Raw genomic sequence first — 17999 nt, 5'->3', positions numbered from 1 at the left:
CCATTCAAAGAACAAGAAGGACTGTCCGGGGCAGCAAAAGTGTCTGGTGTTAGATAGAAGAGAGGGAAAAGGCAGGCTAAAGTCACAATGCTATTGAAAAAAGTTGTTAAATTCTAAGTGATAAATTGTAAACTATGCTTTAAGAGGATTGCAGAAGAGCAAGGTAGTCCTCTAAGGGGGTAAAAAGGGGACTCTTACAATTCATTTGCCATTAATCACAAAACTCCCCTGAATTTTCAATGCTGAACAATGTTCTACTGAAAGCCGGTGGAAGTGCTCTTCAAGGTGAAGTGCTTTCATTACAGAGGAATTATGTGCGCTGTATATTAAATCAGTTGCTGTTTCCACAAAGATGGCATTGTAAGACTGAACTGCAAGAATCCTGATAACAGATCATACTTTGGTTTAAGGTTGCCTTTTCAAAAACCTTGCTTGTTTTCTATTTGATCCTAGCTGCAAGTAGTTCAACATCCAGTTTGATATTAATATTTTAAAAAAAATCAAATGCTTTGATCCACAGATAAAAATGCCTGCCATCTTTTCCTGTTTACTATGAACCAACTGGATTTGTATGAGATAATTTCTTTCCCATTTCATTCGCTTTCACAGAGAAATATAATTCTTTTTTCTTGGAGGTTGTGTGTGAATGTTTCATGCAATTGTTTCTTTTAGTTTTACCTAATCCTTCTTGACACTATTTCAGCAATGAGTATAATCAACACATTAGATTTATTTGTTACTCTACAGAGTAGAGCTTATTTTAACATTCTACTAAGAAAACTTGGAACACTTGTATTTCTTTATTTGGAAAATGATGCTCTCTATCCAGTGGGGATTTTTTTGTTTTGTTTTCACATTGCTGTGCTAGTGTTCTTAGAATGGATAATGGCCCTGGCCCCTTCCCAGAGAAGGGGATTTCTGTGCTGTGTTTAAGATTCCATAGCACCATGCCAAGACCCTATCCCTGTTTCTACTCCTTTGATACTACACAGAGAGGGTGAAATAGTACAATAACATAATCAGTATTAGTGACTTCTATTTTGAGTCATATTTCAGTTACAGGCAAGAAGGTCACAAAAGTAATTTGAAGGAAAATGAGAGTGAAAATGTACAGAATTTACTTTCCTGGCTGACAGGCGCTGGCAATAACAGCAAGAACTCAGGACTAAAATATTTTTATTGCTCTTTAGTACATGCTTCTCTGTAGCAAAACCATGAAACCAGGGAGTAATCCCAGTTTCTCCCTTCTTGAATTTTCAGCCAGTTGTCTAAGTACTTTGATTTTTATTTTTTTTTAAAACAAAGCACTAATGAAATTATGATGCATTATTGAATGAAGTTTCAATCCAAGTTAATAAGAACATGTCTATATTTTGCCAATACCTTGCACAGAAAAAGGCTTTGTGAAAGCAGTTAAATATATTTCTGTAATTTAGACACTAGCTTTAAGAGTGGCCTTTTAATTCTGAGTGTCCAGAGGACAGATATTTTCATTAAAATTAATGCTTATGGTTGGAGACTAAATAGGCTGTAGCACACACAAAGTTCATATGCTCTATAAATAGTCTTTGAGAGAAAAAAAACAAAAACACATAACCAAAAGAAAACCCAAGCCCATATATATATATATATATATATATATGAATTCAGAATTACAGGACAACCTTCTAATAAAAAAATATTTTCCATAAGAAATCTCTAAAAACTCATAATGTGCTGAATAGCAGTGGAGGTAGGAGAAGGAAGATGAGAGGAAACCTATCATCAAGGCAACTGCCTATGTTATCTCAAAACTCATGAGAACTTCCCACACAAAGCAAAACTTATTTAAAATCACCAAAAAAACCCCAAAAACCCCCCAACCCTTCTATCATTGTATGAGACAACATAGAAATTTATGACTGTGGCATATCTGTTTCTTGTTTTATTTCACTTTTGTTAACAATCTTTTTTTTATTTGCCTGATTAGTTTACCATGTCCTGTTGCCTCTCATGCCATTTATCTACTGTTTACAAGTCCTGGACAGGAAACTATAAAAGTACCTGAACTGCCTGGAATGATCGGACATAACTGGAATGAGTCAGAACAGAAATCCAAGGATAAAATCTAATGGCATGATGAGTTCCCATCCATGGAGAAATATAGATGTCAATCTGCTCCTTGAATTAAATGTGCAGGGAAAACTTACAGGTTCAATATCCTATTGAAAGCTGGAATTAGAATTAGAATACAGGAAAAGAATGAAGTAAGGTAACATAGAATAAAGCTGTAGTGGCAATTCCCATTTGAGCTGGTTTTTTCACACTTGCAGGGTTAAAATAAATAACTGATGTACTCAGGAATCTCATAAAAAAGTAATACAGAATTCATTAATTGAGGGAATTAAATGAAATAGAATTTGTTCTCTAAGATATTTGAAGTTATAGGCAGATTTGATGATTAAAATGTCCCTATCTATTTACTAGTGCAATCTTCCCAAAGAATGTTTATTATCTCTATAATATTTACCAATGCTATTTAGAGAAGCTGCACTGCAGCCTGGTTTACAATTTCAATCTGTCCAATTCCTAAATGTGGCGTAAAACAGAAGGTATGGGGAAGGAGGGAAAAATTAAACAGAGAGAAAAAAACCTGTTACTGTTCTCAGAGTTAGTGGGTGATCTTAAATCAATTTTAAGATTTTCAGTTTGTGATCAAAAAGCTGAGAAGCAGGGAATTGTCTGAACTAAGCAAATATATACTTATTTTTTATTACTTAATTTTTACATCCATCTTGACGCCACCCAGCAAAACTGTTGACTAGGCCATACTCTTAATCCAAAAGTATGCAGTGACCCTAAGTAAATCATGATGCCCATGACAAAATGATGTGGTTCATACCACATTGATCCAAAGACTTCTCCTTCAGTCTTGTTGTTCCACATTTGCTTACCTCAGCACCGCTACTGCAAATTATATCTATGGAATGGGAACAACAACAATTGACTCCAGTCCCATTGTTTTCACTAGATTGTAAAAGTCTAAGTATGCCATCCTCTCTTTCTGTTGAATCCACATGGCCTTTATGGAGGTTAACAATTAATTTGGGCACTTTTTAAAAAAAAAAATCTTAATAAATTAATAACATAACTCATAACCTTTATTAACACTACTGTTACCATACCCTGGTTTCCTGTTCCTCTTCATTCTCCTTGGCTTTTTGGGGGGCTTACTATCTAACATACAAATACTTTTGAGACAGCTTGGGGCAATCAAAGCCCATTTTTCACTAACTAAGGAACTGACACTTATTTATTAAATATATATAATCCATCGACTTTATAGACCTAAATAATTTAAGATCATTACTGTCTGCAGGATATGAGTTCTGGCTTATATAAACTAGTGAATTAAGTCTTTGTCCATTGAGTTACTATGGCAACTCCATGGACTTTCCAGTTTCAGTTGGCTTGCAATGAATTAAAGTCAGAAACTCAGGCAGACTCCTGAAAGAAGGGGAATTATGTGGACGAAACTGGCTTTAAAGAAGTGAGATATCCATAGAAACCTATTACAGTAATTTCTTTTGTAAAAACTTATTTGAGGGGGAAATTTAAACATTCTGATTTAGTGAATCATGGTATCTCCAAAAGTTCATGCATATTCGTGTGTTTATATGCACTGAAGTTATCCACTCAGCTGCACAGGAAGGAAAGAATGCTCTAGAGCCTGATGAAGGAAAGGAAATGTCTATGAAGCAAGCATGTCAATGGCCAGGTCCCAGGCCAAGACGTGGTTTGAAAAGTTTCCACTCCTTTCAATGAACTCTGAAGAACAATTTCCTCACTGCACATTTTCATGTGCCACTGTGAAGGGATTAACTTTGAAAAAAGTACCCAAAGTCTTGCACATAACTTTTAGAAAATATGAAGAGGTCTCCTATATCCTACCCTGAGATTTTATTAAAACATTGCTTTCTGGAGGAAATTCGCCCCTGTCTCTCACAAACATAGTAATTAACGCAGTGAAGGATGAGAATTACAATCTGTACTTTCTTTCCTGCTCTTCTTCATGAGTTGCTGGCTGAATGTACAGAGATATATAGAAGTTACTAATATAAATTGGTTATGGTCATAGCAGAAACAGTCATGATCATATTTTGCCAACTAAACACCATAAATCTCTAATTTTTATAGGCAGGTTTCCAAGATCACACATTGGTGGTTTCTGTTTAAGAAAATCAATATGGATAATGATATGAAACTACTTGTATACATTCAATTTTACCCATATTTCAAATATTTTCATATTTTCATGTATCATTTTGTTTGGTGTTACTTAGTTTCTGTATTGTGTTTTTGTTTTGTGGTTTTTTTAAAGTTTGCCTTGTTATTTTGTATCTTTATTCAGAAATTTTTACCAGGAAATTAATATTTCACCATTACATATTCTTACTTAAAATAAACACAAAAATTCTGGAGAGGTCAGCTCTTTAAACGTGTATCATCTGTGGATAAATTGGCTATTTGCAAAGACCTCATGTTTCTTAGATCAACTCCCAAGCCTTCTGTTTCCTGCTTGTCAACAGAGTTATTCATGGATCTTTGAAATCTTCTCAGATTGCTTCTGCCTTCCATGAAATTTGCTCCTTTCTTGACTGCAAAAATTCCTTTGGTAGTACGTGTTGGGCCACATTATCATCAAGGTCTGATAATAATAACTTCTATAGTTGTCTTAATCCTTTCTCTTACCTCTGGAGGAACTACTTTGACCATTCAGCACACCACACTAATGTCACAGTATCAACACCAGCCTTTGGTGTTTTTAATATTATTTTGAAACAACTGGGAGAGTATTTCATACTTAACAGAGTGCTCAGCTACTTTCTACCAAACATGGGGCTCTTGCATTGAATTTTGGCAGTTCCTACATATTTCAGATGAAAGGACACAAAATCAAGCAGAAGTAATATTTCTGAATAACAACTTTAATTGAGCTATACTGGATACATCTACAGATTTTAGCTAAGTAAGATATTAAAGCTGGGGAGAAAATTGAAACATGCAAAGAACCTGTCTGCTGGTTTCCAAAGCCCTGCTCAACAGCAGTGTGCACTAACCAGAAGGCAAGTTATCCTCTGAATGCCTCCTGTGGACTGAAATGCGCCTGGCTCAGCACAATTTGTGCCATTTTCTGATACAGGTCTGACTCCATGTACAGATTCTTCCTTTCTTTCCTAGTCACTGTGTGAAAATCAAGTCTTGCATTTGAAACATCAGACTCTTCTAGTCTCTCACTTACCACTCACCATGATTATTACCCTATTAAAGTCATCCTAGACAGCATTTACTTTTTGTGTTAACTCCTCATGTTTCTGCCTCTCTCCTCTACTTGCTTCTTGGCTTAAGAAGCTTCTTCGATTGAAAGAAAAAGTAGGTGATGAAGTTTAAAAATGTTGAGTCTGATTGTGCATTTTAATAATTTAGTAACACATAAAAGCATTGAGGATACCTGCTCAGTTGGAGATACAAAATCTAAGGCTACAAAGTACATACGAGCTCTTGAAATAGGCAAAATTACCCTCTGAATGACTGACAGAGACTCTCGCTCAACAATATAATATAGCACAATTTATTTTTTACAATAGGCTCCTAAGAAGTAAAATATCAAAAGAAATCTGCACAGAGAGGTCTGTTTGAGAGATAACATTGAGCAGAGAAGCAAAAGAGGCTCACACAGGTAATGAGAATGACACAGAAAGAGGGGAAAAGCTTGTCTAAAGATGCAACAAACTGTTATTGCAGGTGACCTATAGCAGTGGGGACAGAGCTGACAGGTGAATAGGTAATTCATTAATCCTTTGTGCAAATAGGAAAAGTTTTTAAATGAAGAAAGGGAAAAAAAGTGGGGCGGGACATTCAGTGCCTCAGCTTCTCAGTGAGAAAGAAGGCTTCAATGTAGGCTAGAAAGAGGAAGAATCATATTGTAGTAAGAGAAAAAAAATGGAAAGGAAAGAAAAGGAAAGAAATTAATGAAAAGTTTAAAAAATCGGAACAGAAAATATGGAGAAATAAAAAAAATATTTTGTCAGCTTCAAAGATACCTGAGCATCTGGTTTTCTTCTGTCAAGGGCATTAGTCCAGGAGATAAGTAATCTTGATAACTATAAGAATTAACTGAATTAACATCATCTGAATTTGGGGGGTACTCTGAAGTCTTTAGTTATGTTGAATTTTTAATCCAATTTTTCCACTGCTCTCACACCTTTTTGTTTTTTCTTTTCCCCTCTAAAAAAATGTAATATACTTGAAGAATTACCAGAATGTAAGGACCCAAGATAAAAGTGTGTTGAAAGGGCAGCATGCATGGGTATTCAAGGTACTAAATAATAGCTAGGAACTTTTCAAAGGGTATTTCCTACATTGACATAATATTTTAAAAAAACCACCCAACAACACAGTGCAACCTGAACTTGACTTTTAAAAAAGCAAGTTTCAAACCAGACTCTAAGTGCTGTTCCTGACTTTCTTATTAATGGATTTTTAGTCAAAGTGAATTAATAATTAATAAGAATTTCCAAAGATATCTTAATTTGATTCAAGGTAAGGACTACATTGAATGATAATAAAAGTAGAAACAGTATTCTCCCCCTCTTATAGGATGAAATATATTGCATGTACCAAGTAGCAAGATAAGAGACAGCAAATTTTTTTAATGGATAAGTATGCAAGTAATTGACAAAAATTATGCTCTGAAACATCAAAAGACAACTTGATCATGAAGAGTGTCAAGACCTAAGTCCCAGATACTATGTAATTTTGTCTTAATTTTTTTTAGCCTGATAATATTATTTTATGTTATGTTATAATGCAGAAATATCAGAAAGGTCTAAAGTAACACCTATCCTTTAAAAATAGTTTTAAGTCAAGAAGGTTTGGATAATGCAGTACCAATAGCTAGAAAAAGCATCCTATTTTTAGAATTTGCTTCATTGATGACTCTTTTAAAAAACGATTCTATTAAAAAATGCAGAATTTGCAAACCTGATGGGATTTTTTTGACTATGCATGGAAAATTTTATTCCACACCTCGAAACTCAACAGAAAAGAAAAGAAACCTTTTTTGAAAATCTTTGACATGAAATTGATTATACAACGCCCTTTATGTTTCCTGGATGACCTAATGCTCTGTTCCTATGCTGTTCTGAATACCTCAGTGCCTGAGAAGTGTTTACAAAGTTTAATGGAATCGAATAAGAACTGCATTCTATTGATAAATTTATATATATGAGAGATTGAAAAAGGATATCAGCCTTTAACAAAATTGATAGAATGAGTGAAGAAAAGATATGTTCCTGGTAGCATGGAAGAACAGTGAAATATTAAAATCAGGAGTAAGGGAGAAACAAGCCTCTGATCATTGAGACCTAAGGAAAACTGAAACTGAGGTTATTCCATTGCACTTTTCCAACCAACTTCCACTATGGTGGTGCCCATAGTGCATGTATGTATGCAAGAGACTTTTTCTGTCTGTGAATTTAAATTACACCTTTAAACTGGATAACTGGATTATTTATCAGGACAGATTTTCTAGTTTATAATGAAAACTCTTAATACTGTTAAAATTTATTATTCCCTGCTTTATTTACCTTATTGTGCTTTATGACTAAACAAATGGAGTCAATGAAAATTAAAAAAAAAATTAAAAAAAACCTTTCCTTCCTTTTGTTTTTTTTAAAGTGAAGATAGGGTTTCTTTAACTGCTTTTAAGGTACTGCTTTCTTGAATATTTGTTTACTTTATAAATATAAGATTCATCAAAGATAAACATTAACACCTGATTTAATGTTAATGTTTCCCATTGACATAGACTGCATGCTTTCATTTAAGGTGTTTTCTGATTTATCTAATCTTATGTGGAAAATTAATTCTAAACCCAAACCCAGCAGTTTAACAATAGGTCAAATTCTAGCACAGAGCATCCTCTTAAATGAAATGTTGAAGCTTACTTTTATCTCATGTTTGGAGGAATTAAATCTCCCCCAAAACCATGGCAAAGGTAAATTTGTTGCACAATTAGTTTGAATATATGCAAAGAATAATTAAGAATGAATGCAATAAAAGGGACCTAAATCCTGAAAAGAGTTTTGGAGCATTTCATGAAGTGTCATCCTGAAAATCATTTGGCAAACAGATTCGAGTGTGAAGCACAGAATGTGGTCCTCTACATCGTTATGCTGACAAGTGGTTCTTCAGTACTGAGTGGTATCCTGCAGAGCCGAAAATGTTCTAGTAGGATTTGCCCAGTGAATCAAACACCTTGTAATTGGATTTGCTACTTTCCTATAATAAAAAGCAAATGCCAGAAGGCAAGAATTTCTGTTTTTACTGGGTACATGTGTTAGTCTTTTAATCAGCAAAATATTTAACCTAAAATACAAGGGTTTAGTCATAATTTTCTGTAGTGCAAACTATCTTAAAAATAAATAATAGTCTCAGTTGAGGAAACCTACAATTAAAACTAAATATTTGCTTATTTTTAGTGTAGAGAGTGCAGTTTACCACACCTACTGGCATAACTGAATCTTTTAGCATCTCAACATCTGTTTACCAAATCAATTTTTACATCAGAACATAATTCCTGAAGCTATTGAATGTCTGCAGAAAATGAACATAATTTTTCATAAAGTTAAGTCCTAAGGTAAGCATTTCAATTTTTCGTTAGCTAGGAAGCATCTGGACTGACATAGGAAACAGCTGTATGGCAAAAAGTCTGTATAAAAGGATGAAATATAATCATTAATTTACCAGTGTTTAGATAAGAGACATAGATATTTCTCCTTCATTTTTCTTCCCTACAAGAAAGTAAAGTAGGAATATCTGTGTCTAGTCTATGAAACTGTTCCCCAAGTAGCTTCATACTTTAGCTAATAACATGTGGAAAAGCTATGCTTCCAGAAGAAGAGAAGACACCACATCAAACAGGTAATAATTCTGAGGTTTAATTGCCTCTGCAGAAATCTGCTGCATCCGTGTGACATTCTTGGTGATACCTGCTGCTCCCTTTGGGGGATTTTAGTAGACTCAAAAAAAGAAAAAAAAAAAAAAAAAACACCTTAATTTTTCTTTATTAATTTCTGATGTTTCAGATTTAATTTTAATATTATCTGAAAAACAGTAACACAAATACTCATAGAGGATGTTTACAAAAATACTGGCTTGCCTGTGGCTCAATCCCTACACAGTATTTACCTTAACCAGCATTTCCAAAGGTCACCTCTGCAAAGCAAAAGCTGTCTGACAGAGTCCTACCCACCAGAAGTTTATCCTTACACACACTCTGTGTTGATGGTGGAAATGGTATGACTTTTTCTTTGTACCCAGAGACTCTTTAGGTGAGTTGGGTTGTCTTTTTCAGGTTCTGTCTGAAGTAGCAAAGAAATTACAATGAGAAGACTTAGGTCTCCTTCTGCCTTGGGCATGACTGAAATTTTTGAGGCTGCACTTTCATGTCTATGTAATATGATTGATAACAGTGAGTGAAATAATGATTTCATGTTTCCATAATCATGAGAGTCTTTGTTTACAGAGTTACATCAATGGCAGCAGTCCCCTAAGGGAAATCAAACATAAGAATGCTGAACCATATACAGAAATATTGAGCTGGTCCCTGTTACATGTATCTCCAAAACTTGAAGATCAGCAACCAATTCCTCAGTTCTAAAAATACTGGTGGAACAGGATTGCAAAAGGCAGGAGACTGGCTACTTCATCTTGTATCCTCACAGCCATCAGGACACAGATGTTGTGCAGCCAGTGTTATGTGCTAAAGTTCAAATGTAATACAATAGCACCAACAGTCACTGACTTCAATTCATAAAAAGGTTTATTTCTCAGTATTGGGTTACTCATGTGTATTGGTGATTAATATAGTTCCACTAAGGAAATGAGAACTACCAATGATTGTGGAATGAGGTTGTAGAACACACAATATGCTACCATATCTTCTATACTACCTCCTTTGGGTTGTAGGCTGAACAGGGAACAGATGTACTACTTGTTTTCTTTACTCACTGCAGGAAATCTCATCCTTCACCTTAGATCCTTTTCTCTTTATTTTAAAAAAATCTCCTACCTTTCCCAAGAATTGCTGTATGTTTTTAATTGGAGACATAGGATTTCAAAAAATAAATATTACTATTTGATAGTGCAAAACATGTTTTGAATCTCTAGTCTGGACAGTGTTCTGGCTACTGCTTGTCATGCTTTGAAGAGTCAGGGTTTTGTCATCCAAAATGGCACCCGGGCTTCTTCTACAGGGACACAGATATTGTAGTAAAATATGGGGATCAAGATATCACGTTAATATACTACCTAGAAATAACATCAGTAAAACACTATCAAACAATAGGAGTGACAGGATTTCTAGTTGATCTGCTCTACACTGATTAAAATCCATAGACTTAAAGGCACTAATCAACTAAAAAATTCATTTCTCTAAGCTATTTTATCCACTTATAACTGACAGATAATTACTCTGGTAATTCTGTATAATAGTTGGAAAACCTTCCCTAATGACACAATGGCATATTTGCAAAATGAAGAAAATAATATACCATTTACAGTGAAGTGAAATTTATCCACGTTTATAACATCTAAGCAATTGATCTCCATGTAAGGGAAGTTCTGGGTGACTAGTGGAGACACATGTAGCCATACTGTGTTAATATGCACTACCAGTCAACATAATTTGGTCAAATGTCACCTCAAGAAGTGCATTACAGAAGACACTTCTCAAGGTTAAGTAGAAGCTTTTAAAATAGCTAGTTCTGCAAAAGACTATCAAGACAATTTTTGAGTTACCTGTAATTAATCGATTGAAGACATTATTACATTTAGGTGTTAGTTCTGATGACCATAGTATAATTAAATTCAGAATACTTGTTAGATGCAGCAGTCAAAATTTAAGAAAGAAAAATGTGTGAAAGACCAGAAAGTCAAAACAGACAAAATTAAAATATTTAGATTCAATAAAAATAATAGCCCTAAAATAATATTAAACACTAGAAAAACCATAAAGAGAAGAAATCAGGCAGATAAGCATAAGCTGACAGGTTTGTGGTAAAGATGACCTGAGCAACAGCAGGACTGGTATCAATTTTTCCATTGAAAAAAAAAATTATTCAATCAGTTGATCACAAAATACTTATGTATGGCACACAGCAACTGTGATTACATTTAGTAAAAATTAAGTTCAAATAGCAAAATAAATTCTTGCTAATTTTTTTCCTTTTTCTCATTGTTGCTTTTTATCAAGTTGGTTAAATATTACTGTTACAATAGTATCTTCCAGCTGGAGCTAGATATGCCATATTTATTCCATAGGAGTTTAGCATGCCTTTTTCTAGTATCTCCAACTAAAATACTTAAAATACATAAAGAATGGAAAACTTGCTTAAAAAAAAACTTGGCACTGATTGCAAAAACTCAAATCACAGACAAAATCAACGAAAAAGATAATGCAGAGTTTTAACACTGCAAAAATTATTACCCTGATCTATGTGAAATTCAGCAACAGGAAGAAGCAGCAAGAATAGGATTAGGTCCATTACAGTGCACACTCTGGAAGATTTTATTATTGTTCTGTACAGATTATAAAACAAATATAAACAAACAAACCTCCCCACAAAACATATGTATTAATTGCATTAGTTGATATACATATTATTATATATTACTAAGTTTTTGAGAATTCCAGGACTAATATAGCCTAGGTGTCTACCATATTGTGCAAAACCTAAACTTGTCAAAGAAAATGAGTCTATATATAGTGTTTTCTGGAAAGAAAATAGAGCAGTAGCACCATAATACTCTAGGATCATCAGTAATCAGCCATATAAAATTCAACCAGGACAAATAGCTGGTAGCAGTACAAATGAGCAAATCTGTAGTGGAGAAATTGGAAGGTTTCTAACCATTCAAGCTTTTTATAACATGATAATTTGTAGGGGATAGTTGCAAATACCCTTTCTTCTTTATCCTATTAAGTGAAAATTAAAGATAGCAATATACAAGGGAGACAAGTTTAACTACAATCATAATAACATAGATGCATGAAACAGAACATGTAACTGAAACAACGTCATCATCTTGAGATAAGAAATCTTTCAAAAGCTGCATATTAATGAATTAGATTGGCTTACATGAATTTTTCCACTTGTTGCTTGCTTGATGTTATTAAAACAAGCAAAGACAACACCAAATTCCACAAAAGGAATACCTTTCAGTCTGGTATTTTTAGTTCTGCTGAATGCTTTCAAGGACAGAGAGATTCGTTTTCTCGGGAGTCGTTGTTTCAAAATTCAGATGTAAATAGGATCAAGTACATATACAAGATGGTCCTAATGGTCTCTAGTTAAGCAATATGTTACCACATCCCTTGTAACCATATTTCAGTGTTTTGCCACCTCCTAATTAAAAGGCTTTACTTATATCAAATTATGAGGGGGTTGGTACAAAATTAAGTTTGGTTTTCCTATTCTTCAGCTAACAGAATTTGAACAGAATTTTTCATCGTCTTCACTGTAATCTGCTGTTTGGGGTGTTTTTAGTGCTTTAGAAAGTTGTTGTTTGTCTTCACCTTTAGTCTTTTGTTTTCTCCACCAAAAAATATTTAACGTCCCTGTATCCAAGCAGCAGTATTTTTTAGATCTCTTTCTACTACTTTTCTTGTAATGCTAGGCAGTAACAGATATTATTTTCAATGGAGAAAGGACGTCACTTGGTGGTGATTCCAGAACAAACCCAACAAAGGACTCTTCAACTTTGTGCCAAGAAAGTAAATCTTAAGTCTACAAGAAACTCATTATTTTCATTGGGTATGAAAGGAAGATGCTGCTTTAAAAGTTGTTACAACTGAAATTGATACTCTCATTACTGTGTTCTAAGTATCAGTCTTTATTATTGCAACCCACTGCATGTGTGGAGTGGAGACGTACTTCCTGAAGACTAGGAACAGAAAAGTGGTTTCCATTTCTCTCCCTTGAGAAATCATTATTGACAAATCATTTGCTCATCTCTGAAAATATATTTTTCCTTTTTTTTTTTTTTCAATTAGAGATTATTCTACTAAAAAATCTATTCGTGCATACCACTATAACAATCAAAATCTCAGTGCATTTCCGAATCCTCCCTTTGATTGAATATTATAATTGAAACAGAAAGTAAAAGGACATTTCATTTACAAAGCCCTTACCAAATGAGTAAAACAAGAGACAACTGATGGATAGGGAAAGACAAGGAAGAACAAGGGAATAATGAGACAACACTAGTCATAGTGATTGGCAGTAGTCTCAGTACAGAATCATCTTAAACACTGTGAACATTTTTTTTTTTTTAATTTAAGCGTGTAACAATGAAGTTTAGATTTTTAAGAAAAGACTAGAAATAGAGGAGGAAATAAGAAATTAATTTCTGGATATTTTATGAGAACCATTTTGAGAGTTAGCTACAATCAGTGGAACAGAAAGAAGAAGATTATTTTACAAGGGAACAATTGGATTTATAAAGAATGGCAACATGTGCTGGCCAGAGGCCGGAGGCAGTGTCTCAATGCCAAATGAGTAGGAAGATGTTGGAAGTAAACATGCTTTGAACGGTCCTGAAAGTAAAGGCAAATTGAGTATGTTTGATATAGCAGAAATACACATAGCTCTTATTTCCATTACATAGCTTTATATTTTTTACAGAAATTTGCCTACTGTCTGTATTTTCAAGTCAAAGTCTTTTTATACACTAACAGTGTACAACATGTCCAAATCTAAAAATCTTTATTCATGCTCATTTTGTCTGAGATATGACGCTTGAATTCATATAACATGGGCTATTAATATAAATTAATAAAAAGGAGACACAAAAATAGACCAAAATACTAATTGTATTCTTTATGTTGTTCATATCTAACTGTTGAACACATTGCAAAAATGTGGCCAACAACAGACCTGTGTAGTCTTATTTTGTACCCTTGCTATGTTGCTGTGTATACATGGTGTCTTCAGATTAATTTGATAACGACTGTTTGACATTCACTCTGCATGAAATACTGCCCCACAAGTCTGAAATACCTTGTTGAACAATGTGGGCAATGTCACAAGAAGCATCTAAAACAACAACAAAGGGGTAGCCAGAAGTATTTTCTATGGCTCAGACTGAACACCTGTCTCTTCATACTGAATATTGGAGTAACTTTTTTATGATTCCTCAGAAAGGTCTCTTTGACTGTTCTGTTTTCATTGCTTGATTTGTCTGTCCTTTGGTATGTGCTGCAATAAAATGAATGTTCATTTTCAAGGTTAGTTTCTGTGAAGATTGCTGCTTAGCGCTAAGTACCCTCATTGCATAGAGCCTCTCCAAGGTCTTTAGGCCTTTTAAGCCTCACTCAAGCTTTATATCAGAGTCAAGTTGAACTTTGTTGACCTTGTTTTCCATGTCACAAATATTATTCTTTCAGCTATAGGAAAATAGGCAGTTTTCCACGGGAAACTGAAACTAGAGAATACCCAAGTCACATTCCTTCTATTTAAGTCTCATTTTGCACTGTTACAGCTTTACAGTCCAAAACCAAAAAACATTAACAAATTGGAAGGTACACTTTAGCATCTATGATTCTATATGACTTTATTATTAGAACTTCTTTATCTTTTCTCTCTCCACATATATATATATATGCAGATTATATTTTAACAAGCTGTTGTCCAACATCATATGAAATTGTTGGAAAATAATAAATAGTTTTCTGTATTATCTGTCTTTTTAAACAATTATGATGTTTCCCTTTGGATAAGGATTGGTATTTATAACATTATTATTTAAATCATTAACTTAAAATGCACGCATTGTATTTTATCCTGGACGACTAGACTTCTGGATTTTTCAGCCCTAAGGAAAATACATCCAAATATTTCTTTCCAGTGGCTGGGGTATGACCAATTCATAAACCAGACTGTTCCCGCATAGAAAATATTATTCTTTAAGGCTAAAGCCTTGAAAAGAATGGCTAATGCCATTGCCAAATAGGGGTTTAAGACTTGAAATGTGTATGGTAAGTATTTTTAAAATTTTCCTTTTTTCCTCATGCAAGATGGCTATTCTTAACTGAGCACTGCATTATACTTAAAATTCAGAGTTTCCTTTATTCTGCCAAAAATCACTGAAAAGTCAGTAACAGCTTATAATTTGTGAAAAGTCTTCATTTTCTGAAAGTATGTTTTGTGCCCATGAAACTAGCTGCAGAAACCTACATCTTTCAAGATGCATTTGCCCTTTGACTGCTTAATTATAGCCAATAATGTCAGAGGTGGTAAAATCAGTTAAGACAATTTCTATCAGCCGGGAAGGAGAGGTGTAGATTTTTGCTGCTTCTTCATGATGCCCTACCACTTTTGGTATTTTTGCAGGCATTTTGATGAGCTGGGACAGTGGGTAAGAAGAGGTTAAACAAATATCTGCACCACTCTGTTTCAGCTGCCAGACATCAGGACCACTAAGGCTAGATGTTCACCCTTCAGGCAGTTCTGTGACTGCAGCTCAAAATGAACCCTGCCTAACCAGAAGCATACAATTATTCCAATCAAATTATTCCTGGGCTACACAATACAATTACCCAGCTTAATTTGAAAGATGATTTAATTGAAGAATGATTTTCTTTTTTTTTTTTTGCATACAAACTCCCTGTATAGGATATTCATAAAGGAAAGTTGAGCACTTGACTTTCATGCCAGAATATCTATTTTAAACAGAAACAGACTTTGTTTCAACTCTTTCCTTTTAGGGAGAGGAGGAGGTTTTAACACTGCAAATCAGCTCTTATATTAGCACAGAATAAATATATAAAAGTGGAAAGACAAAAGTGATGCTTTGTCAATTATTTTTATTTTTTTTCCTCTTTCACAGATTAAAATTGATTGAAAGAAGGTTTCAGCATGAATTTCTCTGCATTGATACCTCTCATGGTGATGCTGGTTCAGCTTTGGCCTTACTCCCTCAGCATGCAGAACCACAGTGCTCAAAACACAGATCTGTCTTTCACGGCAGTTCGAAGAGTGAAACGTGGCTGGCTATGGGAGCCACTTTTTGCAACTGAGGAACAGATTTCACTGGGTCGTCTTTATATTGGACAGGTATGATAAGTAATGATTCAAGGACAATACAGTGTTAGCTTTAGCATGCTGATTTGCAGCTTTTGCCTTGACTTGGAAGACCAGACATCTCCAGTGACCTGGAAATAGCAAGAAAGGTAGAAACTGGAGATCAGGAAGCTGTAATTAGGTATTACTACATCTCTCCTTTCCTGTGACCCTACTGAGGGTCAGAGAACTTCAAGAGTTGGAGGTCATGGTAGTACCAAGGACCTTCCTCCACCTAAGTTGCAGTCAAGGAAATTTCACATTCAATCTGTTACTGAAACTAGTTCTATACACAGCAGACGAAGGTATAAAGCTGAAAAGTTCCTTTTTTTTTTACTTCTGAATGAAAGTTAAGGACTCATTTATCAACATCTGGCAATTTTCTTCTGCTATTTTTGGCATTGCATCAGAGCAGCCATACTGAGCGTAGTGTATTTTACAAACAGTATTTAGCATGATTTTCTATTACACTAAGTAGCAGCTGATTTACCCGTCATTAATTTTTAATGAAGCAGATTAATACTAAGTCCTTTTACCACCGAGAAACTACAGGAATCTGCATGGTTCATTAGATTAACGCAGGTTTAGCACAACAAGTAATTATTTTTCACCCTCCTTTAAAAATGTGCTTTAAGATAATTGTCTTAATGAGGCTTTATCTGCCCCTTTTCTTCTCTTTCTGCTTATCATTATTATATTTATTATTATTATTTATTTTTGTGTGATAGAAATAACTGTAATCTTGAGATCTAGGTTTCTTTTCTTTAAGGCCCTTTCTAGATGAATGAACCAAAAAAAGTTTAACTGCTAATTAACTAGCACTAAAATTTAATTGGGCCCAAAGGGTGAAGTGTTCAAAATTCATTAATTACTTTTTCCCAGCCCCTTCGAAGTAACTACTATGGAAATGTGATATCTCACTTCTGAAAGAACAAGTTCAGACAGGCTGTATATTTTTTTTGACCGTTATTACTCTTACAGTACTTCAAAAATAGTTTCCTGCAAAGAAACTTCATAAATATCATGTATTTTCATGATCTCACCTTTCTATTTCTCACAGGTAAACTGGGAATTTTATTGAAGATTATCATTAGTTTGTTGCAGTATTACCATTGTCTAGTGAGACATATTTACTTGTGTCTTTTTATTGAGTACAATATACTCTGCTTTCAGCAAATTAAGTGGTAGTCTATGATCAACACATGAATTTTTAGTAATTAAGGCCCTGAAGAAAACTACATCAATGAAAATACACAGGTAGAGAATCTCCGCTTTCAAGTCGCTATTCCATATAAAATTCCTTTCACAGTCAGAGCTAAATATTCAAATTTTATTTAACATAGACTCATGACTCCTTTTCTATTATCAAGCTTAAGAAAAGTAAATGTGTCCATTGGCACTGCAATGACAGATATTTGAGAGCAAGTACGAAAATTCTTGTTCTCAGTTCTAATTTACAATAAGAAGATCATTTATTTTGTTGTGCTTAGCCTAAAAAACCCAAGTAAACTGAGAAACTTTAGTATGCTTTCTCAGCAAATGTCATCTGTAAGAGAGTCTCATTTTACATGTTCAAGGTCATGAAATCTTTTGTGGATAAATGATTCTGAGTGAAGTTGCTTAACACAGGTTATGTCTAAACAGCCAGTCCAAGGGATGCTTCCAGAATCTAAGGGTTTTATGCACTCTGTGGTCACATCTGAAACCCGTTAGTGTAAAGATCTAGATATACATCACCTGTCCTGTGCCCTGCAGTTCATTACAAGGAAACCAAGTTTTATCGACAACAAAGAATGTGTGTTGTCCCTCAGCCAGATGCCAATTTCGATGGTGTTA

At 34.3% G+C, this 17999-nt stretch overlaps 1 protein-coding gene across 4 annotated transcripts in view; it reads left to right on the top strand.

Moving 5' to 3' along the window:
* The window catches only part of CDH19 (cadherin 19), a 114786-nt gene that overhangs the window by 58660 nt on the left and 38127 nt on the right, over positions 1–17999 (top strand). For all 4 annotated transcript variants that reach the window (XR_010431208.1, XM_064657522.1, XM_064657540.1 and 1 more), the window contains one exon: positions 15931–16157. Coding sequence is in view for 3 of the 4 variants with exons in the window: in XM_064657522.1 (XP_064513592.1) it covers positions 15960–16157 (198 nt within the window). In the remaining variant the exon portion in view is untranslated. The remainder of the gene's footprint in view (positions 1–15930; positions 16158–17999) is intronic.

This window comes from Pseudopipra pipra, chromosome 1 (genome assembly GCF_036250125.1).
Source record: "Pseudopipra pipra isolate bDixPip1 chromosome 1, bDixPip1.hap1, whole genome shotgun sequence".
Taxonomy (NCBI): Eukaryota; Metazoa; Chordata; class Aves; order Passeriformes; family Pipridae; genus Pseudopipra; species Pseudopipra pipra.
The sequence above is the reverse complement of the archived record's forward strand: the minus strand, read 5'-3'. Positions and strand labels throughout refer to the sequence as shown.